The following is an 18,363-nucleotide window of genomic DNA, read 5'->3' as shown; positions in this document are numbered from 1 at the left end:
TACTCAAGCTTCATTGCTCGGCAGAGAGGGGGAGAGAGTCCACTTGTTTCTCATCGGCGCCGGAAGCAGAGGCGTAGGTGCCAACGCCCGCGCTGGCTCTGGTGTCTCCGGAGGCGGCGGCGTAGGTGGACGCGGATGCGGCGGCAGAGGCGGACACGGACGCGACGGCAGAGCGAAGGTGGGGGCGGCGGCGGCAGAGCCGGAGTTGCCGACGCCAGCTGCGGCTCTGGTGTGTTCGTTGGATAATGATTGTGCTTCTCTCGTCATCTCCGTCGCTTACCAAATCTGAAGGTGCGTGCTATCATCTGTGTTTCAGTTGATTTGAGATTTCATTCATTTTGGTACATCAGCATTTTGTGTGTGCGCGGATGTCAGGGGTCAAAGGGTGTACCAAAAGAAGGTGGATGAGTTGGATTCGTTGGCCAGCAACTTTTGGGCATAAGGAGTGGATGAGCGTGTCAGCGCTGGTGGCCAGCAAGTTTTGGGCATAATGAGTGGAGGAGAGTTTACCCTGCTTGAATCACTGAAACGAGTTCAATAGGAACATGCAGGTTTAACTATGATTTGCTTTGCTAAATTGGCTTTGTATAAGTCTGCAGTTTGCTTATGGATTTCCCTACTTGTTCATTGTAGTGCTGTGCTGCTCCTACTTTGATATTTCTAACTGACACTTTCACCAATTATCTGTGTGAACATGGATTCGGCTTTCAAATTTTCTCTGCTTATTAATGTGCCGAAATCAAGTGATATTATGGGTAACCTGACGTTGAGCTTCAGCTCCAATGGTATCTTGTTCTCAATATATCCCTTGTATGTTTCCAATGGAAGTTCTGGTTGCAGAATTCATGGCTGTGTACGGTCGTAGTTGAGGCCTGCTATGTATTTCAACGCGTAAATGAAATTATTCTAGTTCATTCATAGATTGCTTCTAGAGGAAAAATAGTGGAAATTAGTGTTACAGTTACGTGGAAATTGAAGTTAATCTTTCAGACTCTGTTTGCTAGCGCGAACAATTACATATGTGTCGACTGTTTGTAGTATTGCCTGTCTATCAAAAAATTTGACTATGCTCTTCTCCGCTCCCAATTTTTCATCATCTTATTTTATTCAGTCCTTCATTGTTTTTTATTTACATTGAGTGTTATGCTGTCATTTTAGTTTGTTGTTTATTTTAGTGTAATTCATTTTTTTTTATTGTGAGTGATATCTTGTTATTTTAGTTTTTCAATGTCTTCTCTTGATATAGGAATGTTTGTTTGTGCTTTGCGTGTTTGAAGAAATGCCAAGTCTGTTGTAGTTTCCTTTGTTGTCCAGTCCTTCTTCCGAATGCAGTTGAAAGTTCCAGAGCAACTTGTTGCCAAATTTGACTTGAAATGTCTGCTTGTTCGTTTCCTTTTGAGAAGCTTCAGCAAACTATTTTCTTGTTTTTTGATCTTTTTGCTTGTGCTTGCTGCTAGGAGGGACCGAAGAACATTTTTTCACCAGTGACCCATCCAACAGCAGCTTGTTTGGTGTGGTCAATTTTCAGAACTGTGGACAGCTGCTCCTCAGTCATTTTTCAGTTTAGTTGTTTTTTCGTTTAGCAGTTGTGCTTGATTTTCAGTGTTTTCCAAAAGCTTTTCTGGTTGTCAATCTTTTGGTTGCTCTGTAGTTGAGCTTCCAACAAGCTTTTTATCTGCCAAAGCTTTGCTGATTGTCAATCTTTGGTTGCTCTGTGTTTTTGAGTTTTCAGCAAGTTTTTTATTTTGCTTTGTTCATTTGCTTCCGTGTTGTTTTGACAATTTCCTTTTTTCTGTAGTTCTGTGTTTTATGTTTTTTGTTTCTTGGTAGTCAAGTTGAATCTCTCCTATGTCACATGAGGTGCTTCTTTTTGCTTTTCTGTAGCGTGTATGCATCAGGTGGAGGCAGGTACTGTTCCAGATGTGGTTGTTTGTTGTTTTATTTTTTCAATCGTTTTTTATTACGCTTTGCTGATTAGAATCTGGTTGTTTTTTATACCATCCAGATTTTGATTCATATGACGTGTCATTTTTTGATGTTGATAGAAAGACACAAAATCAACCGAATGTTCCATAGTCACTCCAAAAATTCAATTTTACCTCCCTGAAATATCAGTGTGGCCTTATTTTTCTCAATCTGTAAGTTAGACATCTTACATCATGTACTCTTAGAAGTTAAAACTGTTCAAATTCGTCAAAAAAACTGTTCAAATTACCTCCGTACACCGGATTGAAGTGGTTTTGAAAGCAGTTGGATCTTATTTTTAGTTAATAAAAATATTGATAAATACTTGATAAGATTTTAAACCATAAAAAGTTCCGATCTTCTAAAAGTTTTGAGACAAATCCTAGAGGTATATTAGGACACGAAAAACCTTGATAAAATATTCAGAGCTCATGAAAAAAAAAATATATATATATACAAGCTCTAAAATAATTAGATTTAGCTCTAAGAAATGGTTAGATATACAAAAATATGGAAAACTCACTAAACATTCTAATAGCTATAGGTGTCTAAATGTGTTTCAAAAACATTCCACAGCAAAAAATATAAGATGCAACCAACATGAATGCAACATTGACTAATGCTAAATGCATTCATGATGGTTTCATCATATAATTTTGTTGTGGAAACTTTTCAAAGCATGTTCAAGCATCAATTACAATGTTTTGGGATTTTTTTTTATATTTTTATAGATATTTTCCCCAATTTTCTAGATCCAAATATAATATTGAAAGCTTCTACATATATTTTCATGAATTTTTATTTAGATTTGTCGCATCTCAATCTATCTCTAGGATTTTTGTCAATACTTTTAGATGAAGACATTTTACGTGGTTTAAAAACCTTATCAAGTATTTCCTAGATTTTTAATACAAAAACGGACGAAACCACCTTCAAAATCACTTCTAACCAGGCTACGAGGGTAATTTGAAGAGTTTCGAGACTTTAGGCCATAAGATGTGTGGTTTTAGATTTCAAGGAGGAAAATCATATCACAATGATTGTTTAAGTTTAAGGAGGTTAAAGATTTTCTTTTTCGCGCAATTGCTTGCAGTGGTCTTGCACCACAGTCCATGTGGTCTATGTTATTGACGAATGTCCATGTTATCAACCTTGTACTGCTTTACTTTTACTATTACAAAAGTTTCATGTACTTTAGTTTTATTTATTTTGCCCTCCGTCGTGCCAGAAATTGAGATATATAACACTGATACCATTATAAGTTGTCATGCTCCAAATCAACCTTTTGATATTAAAGTAAATTTCCTGCATTCAACATTTACCGAAGCTTTTGGGTTGAATCCATCGGAGTATGCAATTCAATACGGTATCTAGCCCTACCAGAGTTTAAATCCTAGCAAGTGCAATTAAATAAAAATAATAATTTGAGGCTCGAAGTGAATTGTCTATCTTCTCATAAGCTTAAATAAAAAAACAAAATAGAGTACAAGAGGAACCTAAAAGCAAGGTCTGAAAAAGCGTGCGACGACCAAGCTAATTGGCAACCACAGGCCAGTGGTTGGCGAGAGAGGAGATAGCTGCAGAACACCGCTCTTCAACCTCTAGCATATGGCATCCGATCCTAAAAGGCAATAGGTTAAAAGGCATGCATGCAACATACTCCATGTGTGGAGGAGTATATCTGAATTTGGTTTGGTGGCGCAGCATCAGCCAGCAACAGCAATAAAGACAAGTGAGAGGAAACCAACCAGATTTAGGGTTCGCTTGGATGGCTGGTTTCTCGAGAGAATCGCAAGAATCAACTCCAAAATGGAATGTTCACTGAGGGATTCGAAGCCAGACAAAAAAGTTTAAGGTGCAATAAGTTAAAATAAGTTGTATTTAAGTCGTTCTTCGCACAAATATTTTATTTTTTAAGAATATTTTAATCTATATGATTTTTAAGTAGACTTGTTTTTGGAAATTAGAATCCACTCTAACCAATGCAACTAAACGATTTCAGAAAGTGACTCTGACTTATCATCATCTGAAACATTTTTTTGGAAAGAGTATGAGAACCTAGATATATCTCTACCAAGCTACCGTTAATACGACATTAGTCTAGAGGAGACCATAATTTTTCAGTTTCTTCTTCTTTGGAGAATTAAGCAATGGCAGACGACGACAGTGGTTTATTAGCCAGTGATCGAGCCTGACTGGTGTCGTAGTGTAGCGGTGGCCTGGTGTGGGCAAGTATGATGCATGAGTATCACAAAAAGGGCTGGGAAAAAAGAAAAGGAAAAAGGAATCGTATCATGCGTGCAATATGATTGTAGATACTACATGTGTCGAACAACGGGAGCAGCAGGAGGATGAGTGGTGGTGCTCACGGGATCGGAGTGACATGATCAGCTAGCAGGATTAAGGACGACGGAGATGGCTGGCCTAGGCCATAACTGAGCTAGTGAAGTTATATATGAGCCTCATTTGCTTTTGAAGCGAGGCATCTATCGTTTAGTAGCCACTAATTAATTACTCGGGCTAAATGGACGTTTTAGACGGGCTAAACGCTCGATTAAATGGGACGAACGACTGGGGATTAAACGAAAACGACATGTCACAGTGTGCGTTTGTCGTCTCCACCGCGGGCGCCCGTCGCCGAAGACGATGAAGATCGATCACCCTGATGAACGAAAGAACACCACGCGATCGAACGTACACTAGCTGGAATGTGCATTGGGTGCCGCACACGAACACAGGTTTCTTGGACTCTATATTGACACATATTGTGGCCGCGAGCGAACACCACAAGGATATGATATGGTGCTACGTACGCGCGTGCCATACCCCAGCAACTCAACAAAAATCGAGCTAGGATTATCCACTACACGGGCGGTGTTTAAACAAGCTAAATGACTGAGTGTTCGATTCATTCAGTGAGTGTAGAGGATCAGTTGCAGCGTCGCCGTCAGTCACGGAAGAATATGGTGCGCGCGGTGCCGGCGCCTCCCGTTCACAGGCGAGGCTCTAGCTTTCCTTGCCTTCCACAGGCTGCATGCTCGGCCGCCGCCGATGCCACAAAGCTAGCTGTGTGTGTGTGTGTCCCTGTCCTGTCCTCTCTCCTCACTCCCCACTCCACGGAGGAGAGGACTGAGGAGAGGAGCATCCCATTCGTTCCCAGCCGAGCCGATCCATCCATCATTCACTAGTGCTACTGCATGCTACCTTGTGTGCTTGGCTGTGAGCGCCGCTACCTGTACGTCTCACTATCTGTTGCTGTCCCTCGTTCCGTTGCCTGCTTTATTTGCAAACTGCAGATTATTTATATATATACAAGCAGTCGCTTTTGCTGCTGCCTGCTGCTAACAGAACATCTATTATCCATCAATCTATCTGCTACTGGCCACTGGTACCGCTGAGAAAGAGAAACCCTGCTGCTGCCACTTATCACTTGTCTAGTGGCACACAAGAGCCACTTCAGTGTTCCTACTAGATAGATCACTGCAAGCATGAAGCATGTACTACGTGTGCTGCTGCCTACCTGCAGCGAGTGGCACTCCATCTAGTGGCTCTGCTACCCTGCCTGTGCATGTGTGGTGTGTGTGGGCTCTGGGCATACGATTGCCACCTGCCTACATATGCTTCTTTCTTTTCTTTTCTTTTCCTGTGGCCAGCAAAATTTTATATACTTGTGTCCTAGTACGTTGCCGATAGCTATATATGAGTGGATAAGAAGTGCAAAGATAAAGATATGGATATATGTGTAGTTTCTCTGGATCGAGTTATATATATCACTCCCAAGTCCCAATTACAGTATATTACTACTCTCAGTGTCAGCTCAACAAAAGGCAGTACTACTGCTCCAGTAGTTAGGCATGCCTACATCTTGGTGAATACAGCTCCATCCAATATGAATACAGCTCCATCCAATAATATATATAATCTGCAAATAAAAAAGCCGGCATACTGCTGGTACTTCAAGTTGCTAACTTTGGAAGCAGAGTTTAGGTTGGAGCTGAAAGTAGGCCATGCGTCAGCTGGTTCATTCATCACTCGCCACCAGTTTTCAGTGAAGTACTTGCCTACCACTGCACCGCACTGCAACAGTTTGGCCGGTTGCCCAACTAACCATACTCCAGTAGTTAGGCATGCCTACATCTTGGTGAAAATATACAGACCTTCTGGACTCAATTAATATGTAATAATCTCTGACCCATCGTCAATGGATTATTATAGATTATATAACATTCAGTGTCTGAACTTCTGAAGAATTAATACATACTACTAACTGCAGCTGTGCTGTGCTATATGCATGGATCAGTCATCACTCATCAGTGTGGTTCTGGTTCTGGGCATGGGGTGGGAACAAACAAACTGCTGTAGCCTGGCAACTTGCATGCTCAAAAGGATATTCATACGAGTGTGTAGTCTCTCGCTCTCCGGCGCCCGCTGCCGGAGAGGAAAACGATGAGTTGTAAACTCAGAGAACGCACGCAAGAGCAGTGAAAACACACACGTTTTGGTGCCGCAACTGACGCAGCTTTTTCTGACTCTGTATTGCTCAAATATGAATAGAATTACAAAGGCCACGGCTGGCCATGACGCTGCGATCTCCACGCTCCACAATTGTCGCGCCATCCCACGACTAGAGACATGCCGATCACCACTGCTACCAGCTACCACTAACGCGCACGCCACGAACTCCTGACATGCCCGTGCCATCCCACAAGCGAGAACGCTGCCTGCGCCTATGACCACTACTGCTAGAAAGAAGGAGAACCTATGCATGAACGCAGCATGCATCAGGTTGTACATGACGCACTCGGCTTGGCTAAGACCGAGTTCAGTTATTGACTAACAGCCAGAGAGAAAATAGGAGCCAAATTGAGCCTGGATTATCTAACAGAGTGGTCGTTTTTGTAACGACCTTTCCAGAAAGAAGAAAGCGAGAAAAAGAAAGGCCACAAATTTTCATCTCCTACCAGATTGAAATTGCTTGTTACTATTATTTGTATATATATGTAGCCCCGGCATTCATTTCAGGTCGTGATCAGGGGCCCACTGTTGAGGGAGAGAGATCTTGTCACTAGTTAGTTAGTTTCCTTTTTGTGGATTCTGTTTCTGAGTGTAGTATAGTTCTTGGATAAGAGGGGCACCTCTGTTCTGCACTTCTGCTACTGACTAGTAGTAGTGAGCAGTGAGAGCAAAGAGCTCCTACCGGCTAGCAAGCTTGTAGTATTTTATATTAAAAAAAAAAGACCTTGAATGATATTGGTTGGTTAAGTTTTTTTTTGGTTGGAGTTGGTAAAGTTCTCTCTGTACCTCTTGTCTTGTTGGGGAATAATAATGCATGGATCCTGCTCTGTCCTTTTTATTCTCTTTGCCGATTCTCTATCTCTGTCTAGTTCTCTCTCACTCTCTCTCTCTCTCTCTCTCTCTCTCTCTCATCTCATATATACAGCAGGAGAATAATGTTGGCTTCTGCTTAACATAACATTTATCTACCAGTTAAGTTATTGTTGGGTAAATGGTCATATCCATTTTTTTAGAGTGAAGACACAAAGGTTAATTCATGGAGCTAACCTCATCAGGGAGCTATTAAGTTGACCATAGGGAACTGAGTACTGTATATGATTGGGGAAATAAACAAGGATTCACAAGTTTGGTTTTGGTGTCATCCGGCCACTACCTAATCTACTTTCGTGAAGCAAGATCCATTAATGTTTCAACTCTGAAGATGCATCTAGGTAGCATTAGAGCATTTTTATATAATATTATATGTGTGTATGTGGTTATCATCAGTCCATGACACCATGTTGTTGATGAACTAACCAGTGACGGGCCTAGGTTTTTACCTCTGGATATGCGCAGCAAAAAAAATTCTTTGCAATTTGGTAAACTAAAAAAATTTCTTATGCAATTTTTTTACATTGAAAATTTCTACCTATCTCTATGACTGACGGACCCCAGGGTATGCGGTGGCCCACCCTGCATACCCTGTAGGTCCGTCCCTGGAACTAACTAACTAATCAGCAGCAGCAGCAGAACATGCATGGACTCACTCTGCCTTCCGTGTAGCAATGCAAAGAGAGATAGGATAGATGCATGACTTGTGACAAGGAACAAAAGATGATTCTAGCACATGCATGCATGGTTGCAGGGGGAGGAATAAATCTGCAGGTTGCCCTCCCCTGTCCACCACCAATCAGAGTATAGTGTCTTGTGTGAATGAAATCTGAGCCTGGGAGGGTGGTAGTGGTAGGTTGCCCATGACCATGAAGCAAGCACTTGCCTGCCACACTCTTCCTCCTCCTCTCAAGGTGACAGGCATCAACCACACACACACACATATAGAGAGAGGGACAGAGAGATGAAGGTAGCATCGCAGCATCCACACTCTCCCTCCACTCCACGCCACTAAATATATATTACTACTAATATGTATTTAATATCAACAAGAGCTAGCTAGGCTGAAGTCCATTCATCAGCAACAAGGCAGGCATAACCTCTCACAACAAGGCTTTAATATTCTTAGCTACATATATGCTGTGCACAAGTGTCGCTTACATACTGACTACTACTCGGCTTGCCGATGCTTCGTTTGGAGGACATGTCTGTCTGTCTGTCAGTTAGTTGGGGCATCGTGATTAACGCTCATCTCTAAGGGCGTCCGCAATGGCTAGCTATTTGGCTAGCTAGATGTGACGTGTCAAGGAAAAAGTAGGAGAGAGAGTTGTCACTAGCGACGAGCAAATAGTCTATCTATTTCACGTAGCCCAAGAACACATGAGAAGAGCATGTGGGTCCACTAGAATAAGAAGGTATAAAATAGTCATTTCTCTTGTCTCTCACCTCCACGTCAGCTAGCTACGTAGCTAACACCATTGCAGACGCCCTAAGCATGACAGCGAGATGCATTCACGCAGCTAGCATTGCTAGCTACCCGGCTAGCTCCAAATCTTATTCCTTAACCTTGCATTGGAGCAAGCACAACAGGCACACTTGCTGTTCAGTTGCTGTACTCTGAACGATGTGATCATGCATGCCAAGTCAATCTCCTCTCCCGGCTCTGTTTCCCTCGTCCTGGTCTCTCCTAGCTACCTAATCTTCTTCAAGTCTATTAGAACATTATACATGAACACGACTAATCTGTACAATGTCATATTTCCTCTTAATGAAATACATGCCTAGGCACGCGTTTTTTTAATATATTTCTGACACTTTTGTTTTTCATCATGAATAATCTAGTAGTAGTACCAATGTTGTGGTATCAATCTGCATGAATGTCTAGATGATGATGATGGTGAAAGTTAAAAGCGCCAGGCAAACAACAATTCTGGTCGATTAGATTTATATTTTGTAATAAAGAGAAAATATAATTAATTTGGTAAGAGTATGATTTGAGTTGAGGAGTGGTGGCCCACTCGCTAAACTAGACTGTGAGTGCTGATCTCCCTGTAGACTATATATGAGAGCTAGCAGTGATCGAGTGTCCCACTAATTCAGTTAGAGTTGGATGATGATATGTAGAAAATCAAATGCAGGCCACCACTTCGATCCACTTGTATGCAGAAAAATAGTCAGATGCAGGTGGGCTGGGGTACGGTTGGTGTCCTTCAACTGCGCCACATGTTCTCTCCCAACACCAATCAATAATCCAATCTGCCAACTCATGTAAATCCTGTTGCATATATTACAAAGTTGGTGCTAGCTTAATTCATCTGCCAATTGCTTCCTAAATTTGTTCTCCTTTTCTTTTCTCCAGTAAAGAGATCAGAACAGACTGCGATACGTCAAATTCGTTCCATCTGTCTGAATTTAGTCAAAAAAAGTTTTTTTTAACTAACTATGTTTTTTTTTTCACAATGACAATGGTGGGTAATTTCTTTAGAAACAAAAGGGGTCCAATGGCTATTGTTGGTTATGATGGTGAGAGTCTACCAAATTAAATGCGATATGTTTCTAATTATTATGAGAATTTCTAGGACTTATTTATTTTCCTAGCACGTCTCTTGAGAATTTCTAAGAGTAAGATGTGTGTGTAGCTGGCTAGCTATGTGCTAGCATGCACATAAGGTTTTTTGCATCTAATTAACTTAATAAGCTACTACTGAGGAAAGTTTGCAAACCGAGGGGCGGTTGGCCAGATGTTGGCTGCTGTTAAAGCTATCTTGTTGAGTGGAGTAGCACACTGCACACACTTTCAACTCCATCTATATCCATATGGCCTGATCAGTGGCGGATGTGGGATGCGGGATAAGGGGGGGGGGGGGGGGGGGGCTAAAACAACAGAGATGTTGATTTGCACGAAGATTTAACGGTGAAATCAAGTTTTTGCTACAGTAATTAGCATTGAAATCAAGAAATTAGGGGGGGCTGGAGCCCCCCCAGCCTCCCCTTTGGATCCGCCACTGGGCCTGATGCCATGGGTAAGAAAGATAACTCGACTGACAAGGCAATGACATCTTACAGTTTTTTTTTAAATAATGTGGAGCTGAGAGATGGTGCCGTGGCATGCATGTACTTGGTCTAGTACTGGTGGCCTACTGGAGGGAGGATCGGGTTGATTGTAGCACAAATAAAAAAATTCCTTATTCTTAAACTCGTATCTATTTTATTAGTTTACTTTTTGGGTTCATAATGAATCTAGCATACACTGATCACACTCATACAAAGCAAGAGTGCATTGCATTATCAGCATATGCATGTTCTGGCTGCTAGGAGAGATGGATCGGATGCACTAGCTATCTAGCAGATAATCATATATATAATAATAGGATCCTTAAAGCTAGGGTTCTCCACATGAGGGACAACTCGGCTGATTGCCAATCATAGGCAGGATCATGGCAAGCTAGCTAGCTCAATGCAAGGACACTCACCCTTTTTTTTTAATTTAGTTGTTTTGGCAAGGAAAGGCATGTACACACTAGCTAGATAATAACTTTGGATTATTATTGCAGTGCAAGTGAGTGTGCATGTGTCATGTGTGTGCATGTTTGGCCATTTGAGTGAGAGAAGATCTAGCTAAGGTTATACTAGTAGGGTGTAGCAGAGATGATTAAGTGGCATGCAACTTAGCAAGGGCAGCTATAGCGGCTTTCCTTTCCATGTGATGGATGGTTGGATGGATGCCTTACTTGCTTGCCCCCACCTCGCCGGCCATGTATGGCATCCAATCACTACTGTTCTTTGTTGAATTTTATTTTCCTATTCTAAATAAACTAGCTAGCTTAATTAGGATGTATATTGCCCTTGCCCCCACACAGCAATGCAAATATATAACAATTCCCATTGATCCTCACGTCAAGAATCATGCGTCCTCCTACCTTCCCATTTCTCTTCATATTCATGTAACCGTTGACTTCTCCCTCACACAGTTAAGCTAGTCACAACTCACAAGTCACCACACATACATACCATGCAAGGACTTCATAATTTCCTCTTTGCAGAGAATGCTTATTCTTACATATATGCCATTTTTTAATTCATTTTCTTCAAAAAAAAATGATTAATTTCTTCATGCAAAGATCACATCAACTACTACGATTGAGATTGTACGATAAATAATGAACAATAATTCCATTAATTCCTCAAAAAAATTTACTAATAGATACAAAAATTTTACTAGTTGGACATTTTGATGCAGTTATGATAGCAGTGGTTGATAGTTGTGAGTGTGACCCAATATATCTTGCTCTTAATCTGAAGATGATCGATGACACTAGCTCATTTGATTGAGACAGTGTAGCCACAGCAGCTATCTATCTACTGCATATATATAAAGCTCACCAAACACAAGAAAGTCCGCCTGATTTTTGTAAAATATAAAGACCGAATTTAAAATAAAAATAAAAATGCAACCACTAACTAACAATTATTAATTAGCATCGATCAGTAACGAACGTTTGGAGAGAGAAAAGATGGAAGTGGCACTGCTGCACGAACTGAATGAAATGCATGGTAGGGCTGGATTTTGGTTGGCTTAGCTTAGAAAGCAAGTGACTGTTATTAGCTAGGATTAGGCGATGCAATGCAAGTTGCAGTGCAAAGGACAGGCGATCTGAACTGAACAAAACGTTTGCATTGGTTGCAGGTTCAGATGAGTTGGAGTTGCGTTGCTGCTGATGAGATAACAAGCAAGCAAATTGCAGTGCAGGCATATTATTTTTGTGTGGCTGGCCTGCTAGTACTGCCAGGGGCCAGCAGCCACCACTAGCACTAGGCAGGGACACCTGCACCACCACTGCCTCACTACCTCTTTAGTTAGCTACTAGTATTAGTTGCCAACTGCCAAACAAGCTAGCTGTTCATCAGCATCAATAATAATCAGCTGACAAAAGGAAGAAGAAAAGGCTGTTAATTATTAATAATGGGGAATTGCATGCTAATTACAACAAAGACAACTGTATTGGTTAAGATGTTCCTAGCTAGTAGTATATACATATTATTACCAGGTGGTGTTATTTAGTTTTTTTTATTTCTGGAAATAACTGAACCGCCAATAAAGGAGCATATATGTGACAAAATAACAGGGAGATGAGAGAGCATTTTTCCTGTGGCTCCAGCCTTGCAGGGTGACACTATCACAACAGGAAAGGAATCATTCATCATCACAAAAGAAAATATTTGCATGGACATGGAGTTGGACACCTTGCTTTCTTTCCTGGCTAGCTGCTGAAATGCTGAATTCTATACTATTACTCACTCCCCACTCCTGCTTAGATCCCTTTCTCTTCTCACACCCACACCTGCATATGTACCAATGCAAATTGGAGTAGAAACAAGCAATCCAAATTAACACAAACAATAACTCTTCTTCAATTTATTTCTTCATTCATTTTTTGGGGGGAATAATTTCTTCATTCATTATTCAGCTATAGTGGTGATAGATGCCCCTTCAGGTTAACTAATTAATGGAATGCTCACTGTCACAGCATTAATCCTAGCCCCCACACTAAAATATGAAATTAAGGCTATATATACCACTAGTACTACTAATTAGTGTCTAGAAATTGGGGAGAGATGCATGTCCTGCTGGTGGCTTAATTAAGGTTAGCTGCTAGTAGCTGTTGAACCGATACAAGCTATCCATCTAGGAGTAAGTAGCAAAAACACATGCATGCATGTTTTACACATTTAGGCAGGAGGCAGGGGAGGAATTAGGAGACGCATGGCCATTAAACTGTCCACAAGTTATACTAGGCAGCCAGGTTTAACACACCTATAGTTTTCTCAATCACACTTAATTGGTAGCGTACGTAGGGATGAAAACGGATCGGATACGGACGGATATCACCGATATTACATTTGTTTTCATATTTATGTCCGGATTCAGATTCGAATACGGAAAGTGTCAATCACACTTCGTATTAACTAAACACGCCTGTAGTATTAATAAACCAAAGGAAACTTCCATCCTTTCCATTGATTGCGGCAGCTACTAGCATAGCATCAGTGTTGTTGTACTAGTGGTATGTACATAGTGGATCTCATTCCCATTCTCCATTTCCAATCCCATGCAAAAGCAAAACGCCCTCCCTTCTTGTCCTCTTCCCTTCCAATAAAACGGCAGCCTCTCCTCCTCCTAGTCCTCAGTGTCCTACTCTCCTACTCCTAGAGGCAGGAGCCTTTCTTGCTTCCCCACCCCACCCCACCTCTCTCTACCTTTCTTGCTTCCCCGGCATGCAAACATCGTCGGAGCTGGTGGCCCAAACGAAGAAGACCACCAACACCAAGACGGCGGCGCTCACCCTTCTCATGACGACGACGACGCCGACCTCGTCCTCCACGGACGACCACTCCACCGCCGACCTGGTGCAGGTGGACGACAGCCACGGCCACCACCAGCCCCTCGCTGCCGCCGTCAAGCGCAAGCAGCGCACCAAGAGGCCGCGCCACCACCCGCCCGCCGCGGCCTCCTCCTCCGCGTCCGCGTCCGTGTCATCGTCCGAGAGCACCACCACCGAGGAGGAGGACATGGCGCACTGCCTCATCCTCCTCGCCCAGGGCGCCGCGGGAGCCTCCGTCGTCGACTCCAAGCCATCGCCGGCGGTGCTGCCGTCGTCCACGCTGCCCACGGCGCCACACCAGAACCAGGCGCCGCCCCCTCCCGCCGCGCCGCCGAGGGCCGAGAGGTACACCAGCCGCAAGTACACGGAGGCGGCCGCCACGCCGGACGGCGTCAGGGCCGGCTTCTACGTCTACGAGTGCAAGACCTGCAACAAGTGCTTCCCCACCTTCCAGGCTCTCGGCGGCCACCGCGCCAGCCACAAGAAGCCGCGCCTCGCCGCCACCGCCGATGGCGACATCGCCGCCGCGGTCAACGTCGATGGCACCACCACCACCACAGCAACGAAGGCGCCACCGATGGCGGCGACGACGACGACCGCGTTGCCGTCCCCACCTCCCCTAGCTGTTCAGCGTCAGCCTCAGCCGCGTCCTCTCCAGACGGCGGCGATCGACATCGCCGCCGCCACGTCCGCCGCCTTCCCGGACGTCACCGTCACCACCGCGCTCAGCCTCAGCAGCGTCGCCGCTGCTGCCGCGAGCGGCAAGCTGAGGGTGCACGAGTGCTCCATATGTGGCGCCGAGTTCGCGTCGGGGCAGGCGCTGGGCGGCCACATGCGGCGCCACCGCGCGGTCACCACGGCGATCGTCGCCGCGGACACCACCGGTAACAGCAACAGCAAGAAGGAAATCAGCGCGGGAATCAACCTGGAGCTGGACCTCAACCTGCCGGCGCCGTCCGACGAGGAAGCCGCCGTCGTGTCGCTTCTTCCGCCGCCGCCGCCGCCACCGCCGGCGGCCGTCATGCTCGGTCTCGGCCAGTTCAACGACGGCAAGAAGGCTGGGCTCATGCTGACAGCCTCAGCACTGGTGGATTGCCATTATTGACGACATGAGCGCCGCCGCCGCCGGCCCTGCATCTGCATGCCTGGCCTAGCTAGCAGCCAGCCAGAGCCAGCCTCATGAATTCTTTTTCTTATTAACAAACGCTGATTGATCTCTTTCTTTTTCTTTCTCTTTAATTTCTTCTTCTTCTCCTTGGGGATCATAAGTCTACCGTGCATCCTCAATTATACTTACAAATTTATTATTATATATATTGGGATATATATATAAATATATGTATATCAATGAAGCTGTAACATATATACAAAATTGATTCTTTCAATTCTTTGGTGTAACAAAAACCACCATATATATGCACTGTATGTATGTATGTATATATGTATGCATGTATGTATGTATGTATGTATGTATGTATGTATGTATGTATGTATGTATGTATGTATGTATGTATGTATGTATGTATGTATGTATGTATGTATGTATGTATGTATGTATGTATGTATGTATGTATGTATGTATGTAGCAATTAACATTTACATATATACTGTACTACTGGAGATGGAAGAGATTAATTGTCAAATATATATACATATATATTGAGATTATTGTTCCATTTGCTTTGAAAGAAAAAAGTTTGGCAGCCACTTGCATTGGAGTAGTGAGTGTGCGTGTGTGTGTGTGTGGGAGTGAGTAGAGAGTAGAGAGTAGTGAGCAGTGAGTGGTGGGTGTTGCCTGAAATGTGATGAAAGCAAAGGGTGGTGACAATGCCATGCCACCACTGTTCTCCCAACTTGAAATTGAGGGGAGGGGCAGGAGTGGGTGCAATGTTGTGGCCTGCTACTATCATATCCACCTTTTTCGCATGTCCTAGTTCTGTACTTTTCGGTGCCAAAATATATAATATAATTCATAATACACATACATATGTATGTGGCCTTTGTATATATGCCTATGTATAAAAAAGATAGTTGCTATATTTCAGGTGCCTGAATTTTCAGACAACAATTTTAGACAACCAACTAGTGTAATTAATTAAAAGAACGACTCACAAAAAGTAAGCTATAGTTTTTTTTTCTATAGTCAAACAATGACAATATTACATGTTGTTTGAACAACAGCAAAAAAGTTAGACACCTGAAATATAGAATAAGTGGTATAAAAAGTATATATGTCATTGGTCGGAGTTACTTTAGGTGAATAATAATAATCAGTAGCATTTTAGAAAGAAAGAAAACGGTTATATATTACCCTTGGATTAATTAGATGATCCATTGTTGGTGAAGATAGGCGATAGCCGATAAATACAACATGCATGCGTTTTTTTCAAAGAAAAAAAAGAGGGTTTTTTTTTGGGTGTTTGCAGTTTGATTGGTGCGAGTGAATCAGCAGCTGCCGTTTGGGGTGCTAAAATAGCGAGTAGCTTTTATGAAGAGCTTTGTTGTTTCAAGTGGTGTACGTTTCCTTTTGAGCTCGCTTAGCTTGCGGCATTAATAAAGGTAGTACGGTGGCAGTGGATGGTGAAGTGGGCAAAGTTGCCAGCCATTCCAATTCCAATTCCAGCCACACCCATCCAGAGCACAAGAATTATATTCACATCACAAGGGCTGCAATTGCAACCAAGAAAGACAATTGGAAGCTATAGCTGCTACGTATACCGGCCCCTGGTATTACATATGTGTAGTGTAGCCTAGTGATGCATGCATCCATTTCTTGGTTCCTTCAAAACCAAGTAAATCATTATTGTTAATCCGCAAAAAAGTATATTATTAATTCTAATAATTATTAAAGAGCCACGGCTGAACTTCTACTAGATTATTTAATTAAGCACTGCCCCCTCTCAAAATATAAGGTGTGTATTGGGATTCCGAAAAGCCAGACGTCATAGGAGTAATTGATTTTTATCAACAATTAGTCAAAATAAATTATACAGATCGTGTCAATATGAAAAAGTTGTATCAAAATATTCAAATTTCACATTGCTATCCAATACAAGAGCAATCAATTTGTATCAACTGATGATGACATATTTTGTGGTGGTCAAAAAAGTTCAAAAGGCTTTTTAAAATCCTAGTACAAGGCAACAACAATCAGCATATATCTATGAGAGATAGAGGTAACTAATTAGACCAGGGAGTTCGCTATATGCCCTAGGTTACTCTCAAAGAAGTGTCCGGATCTCACCGTGTGCAAGCAAAATTATTAGCTTCTGCCTTGTTGTGTACCAAGTCCTTAATTCATTTGAGAACCAGATGACACCCTAGATAAGAGGAGTACTAGCAACATAATCTTGATTATATGCATTAAATGGGATCTACATTGGTCAACAATCACCCTATCCTCCCATCCTATGCATAAATCAACCCCTTGTGGTTTTTTCCACATGGTTCAATTGACTTAAAACAAAGACATTTTTAGTGGACGAGCTTTGAGTGCCGCCAATGAGATCTCTATGGGTCATTTGGAAGGGCTTCTCAGAGCTATAGTCTGCTCCCTTGCTTCAAAGATCTCCGAGGCAGGCGAGTGGCTAGATGAAGAAGGCAGGGTGTCGCCGGTCAATGGCCACAAATGGTGGAGGAGACAGGTGGTTGTGTCGATCATGTCAAGGGTGAGAGGACATCAAAACAAGATGATTAGGGTGGCTAAAAATAGGAGGGCAAAGAGAAGTGGTGTAGTAAGAAATAACAAAAAAAGGCATCAGTTGAAATAGGAGGAACAGTGAGATCCATGGACCACTGGATGAAGATTAGGTGGTGGAGATTGTTGATAGATTGATGTTAGAATGCGTAACGAATCCGACCTGTCTCGCTACACTAAAAAATCTGTGTCCCCTCATACCTAAGTCCACTGGAGCCCACAACAAACCAAGCCTTAGACCTGACTCAACCAAAAAAGACTAGTATATAATTGGTGAGAACTACCATTATTCCCTCTGTCCTAAAAATAGCTAACACTTTAGCTATTGTCTAGATTCATAGCTAGAGAGTATTTTGAACTAAATCTGTCAATTGAAGTTAACTCTCTTTTTAGGTTATTGGAGTATTGTAGCACCAGCTTTTGTTTAATTTCTTTTCCACATGCATGTGGCATCTCGTTGCTGGTTATTAGGTACGTGCATGTACATTTTTGTGTGCGTGCTGTTAGATTGATCTCTAATCTTAAACTGGGCCCAACGGCCCAGTTGGGCCTTTGATCCATGCCCTGATCAGGGGCGCCTAGCCCACTATGGCTGGAGGGCCCCTGTCACACTGCACAACAAATAGAGGTGGGGGCCAGCGGCTCTGTACACGAGGTTCGCCTGAACCGAGCTCCCCACCGACAAACCCTAATCCGATCTAGAGGGCGCGCAGCCAGTGACAGGAAGCCACCAGTCGTGCCACCACCGGACTGCGTCACCACCACCACTGCACTGCGCCGCCACCGTCTTCACCGCTGGTCGCCACCGCCCATCACCGACACAGTCTTCACCGACCATCGCTGCCCTCGCTCAGACACCGACGCAACGCCCATGGCAGACGCCTCTAGATCGAAGGCCTATGATGGTCGTTAACCTAGCACTACTCCTCCCTC

The 18,363-nt window shown here is 43.1% G+C and overlaps 1 protein-coding gene and 1 long non-coding RNA gene across 2 annotated transcripts; both read left to right on the top strand.

Annotated features, from left to right (window-relative positions):
- On the top strand, window positions 1–723 carry LOC136464877 (uncharacterized). The gene is made up of 2 exons (XR_010761293.1): window positions 1–291; window positions 376–723. It is a non-coding gene; the product is annotated as an uncharacterized lncRNA (long non-coding RNA).
- Window positions 724–13,527: 12,804 nt separating this feature from the next.
- Window positions 13,528–15,364, top strand: LOC136464876 (zinc finger protein AZF2-like). Its single transcript, XM_066463830.1, is given in 2 exon segments — window positions 13,528–14,809; window positions 14,812–15,364. Coding segments are annotated over 2 exon segments (1,218 nt in total). The 5' UTR covers window positions 13,528–13,626; the 3' UTR covers window positions 14,847–15,364.
- The last annotated feature ends 2,999 nt before the right edge of the window (window positions 15,365–18,363 follow it).

The sequence above is a fragment of the Miscanthus floridulus genome, chromosome 7 (assembly GCF_019320115.1).
Source record: "Miscanthus floridulus cultivar M001 chromosome 7, ASM1932011v1, whole genome shotgun sequence".
Lineage (NCBI taxonomy): Eukaryota > Viridiplantae > Streptophyta > Magnoliopsida > Poales > Poaceae > Miscanthus > Miscanthus floridulus.
This window is presented reverse-complemented; position numbering and strand designations above follow the sequence as displayed.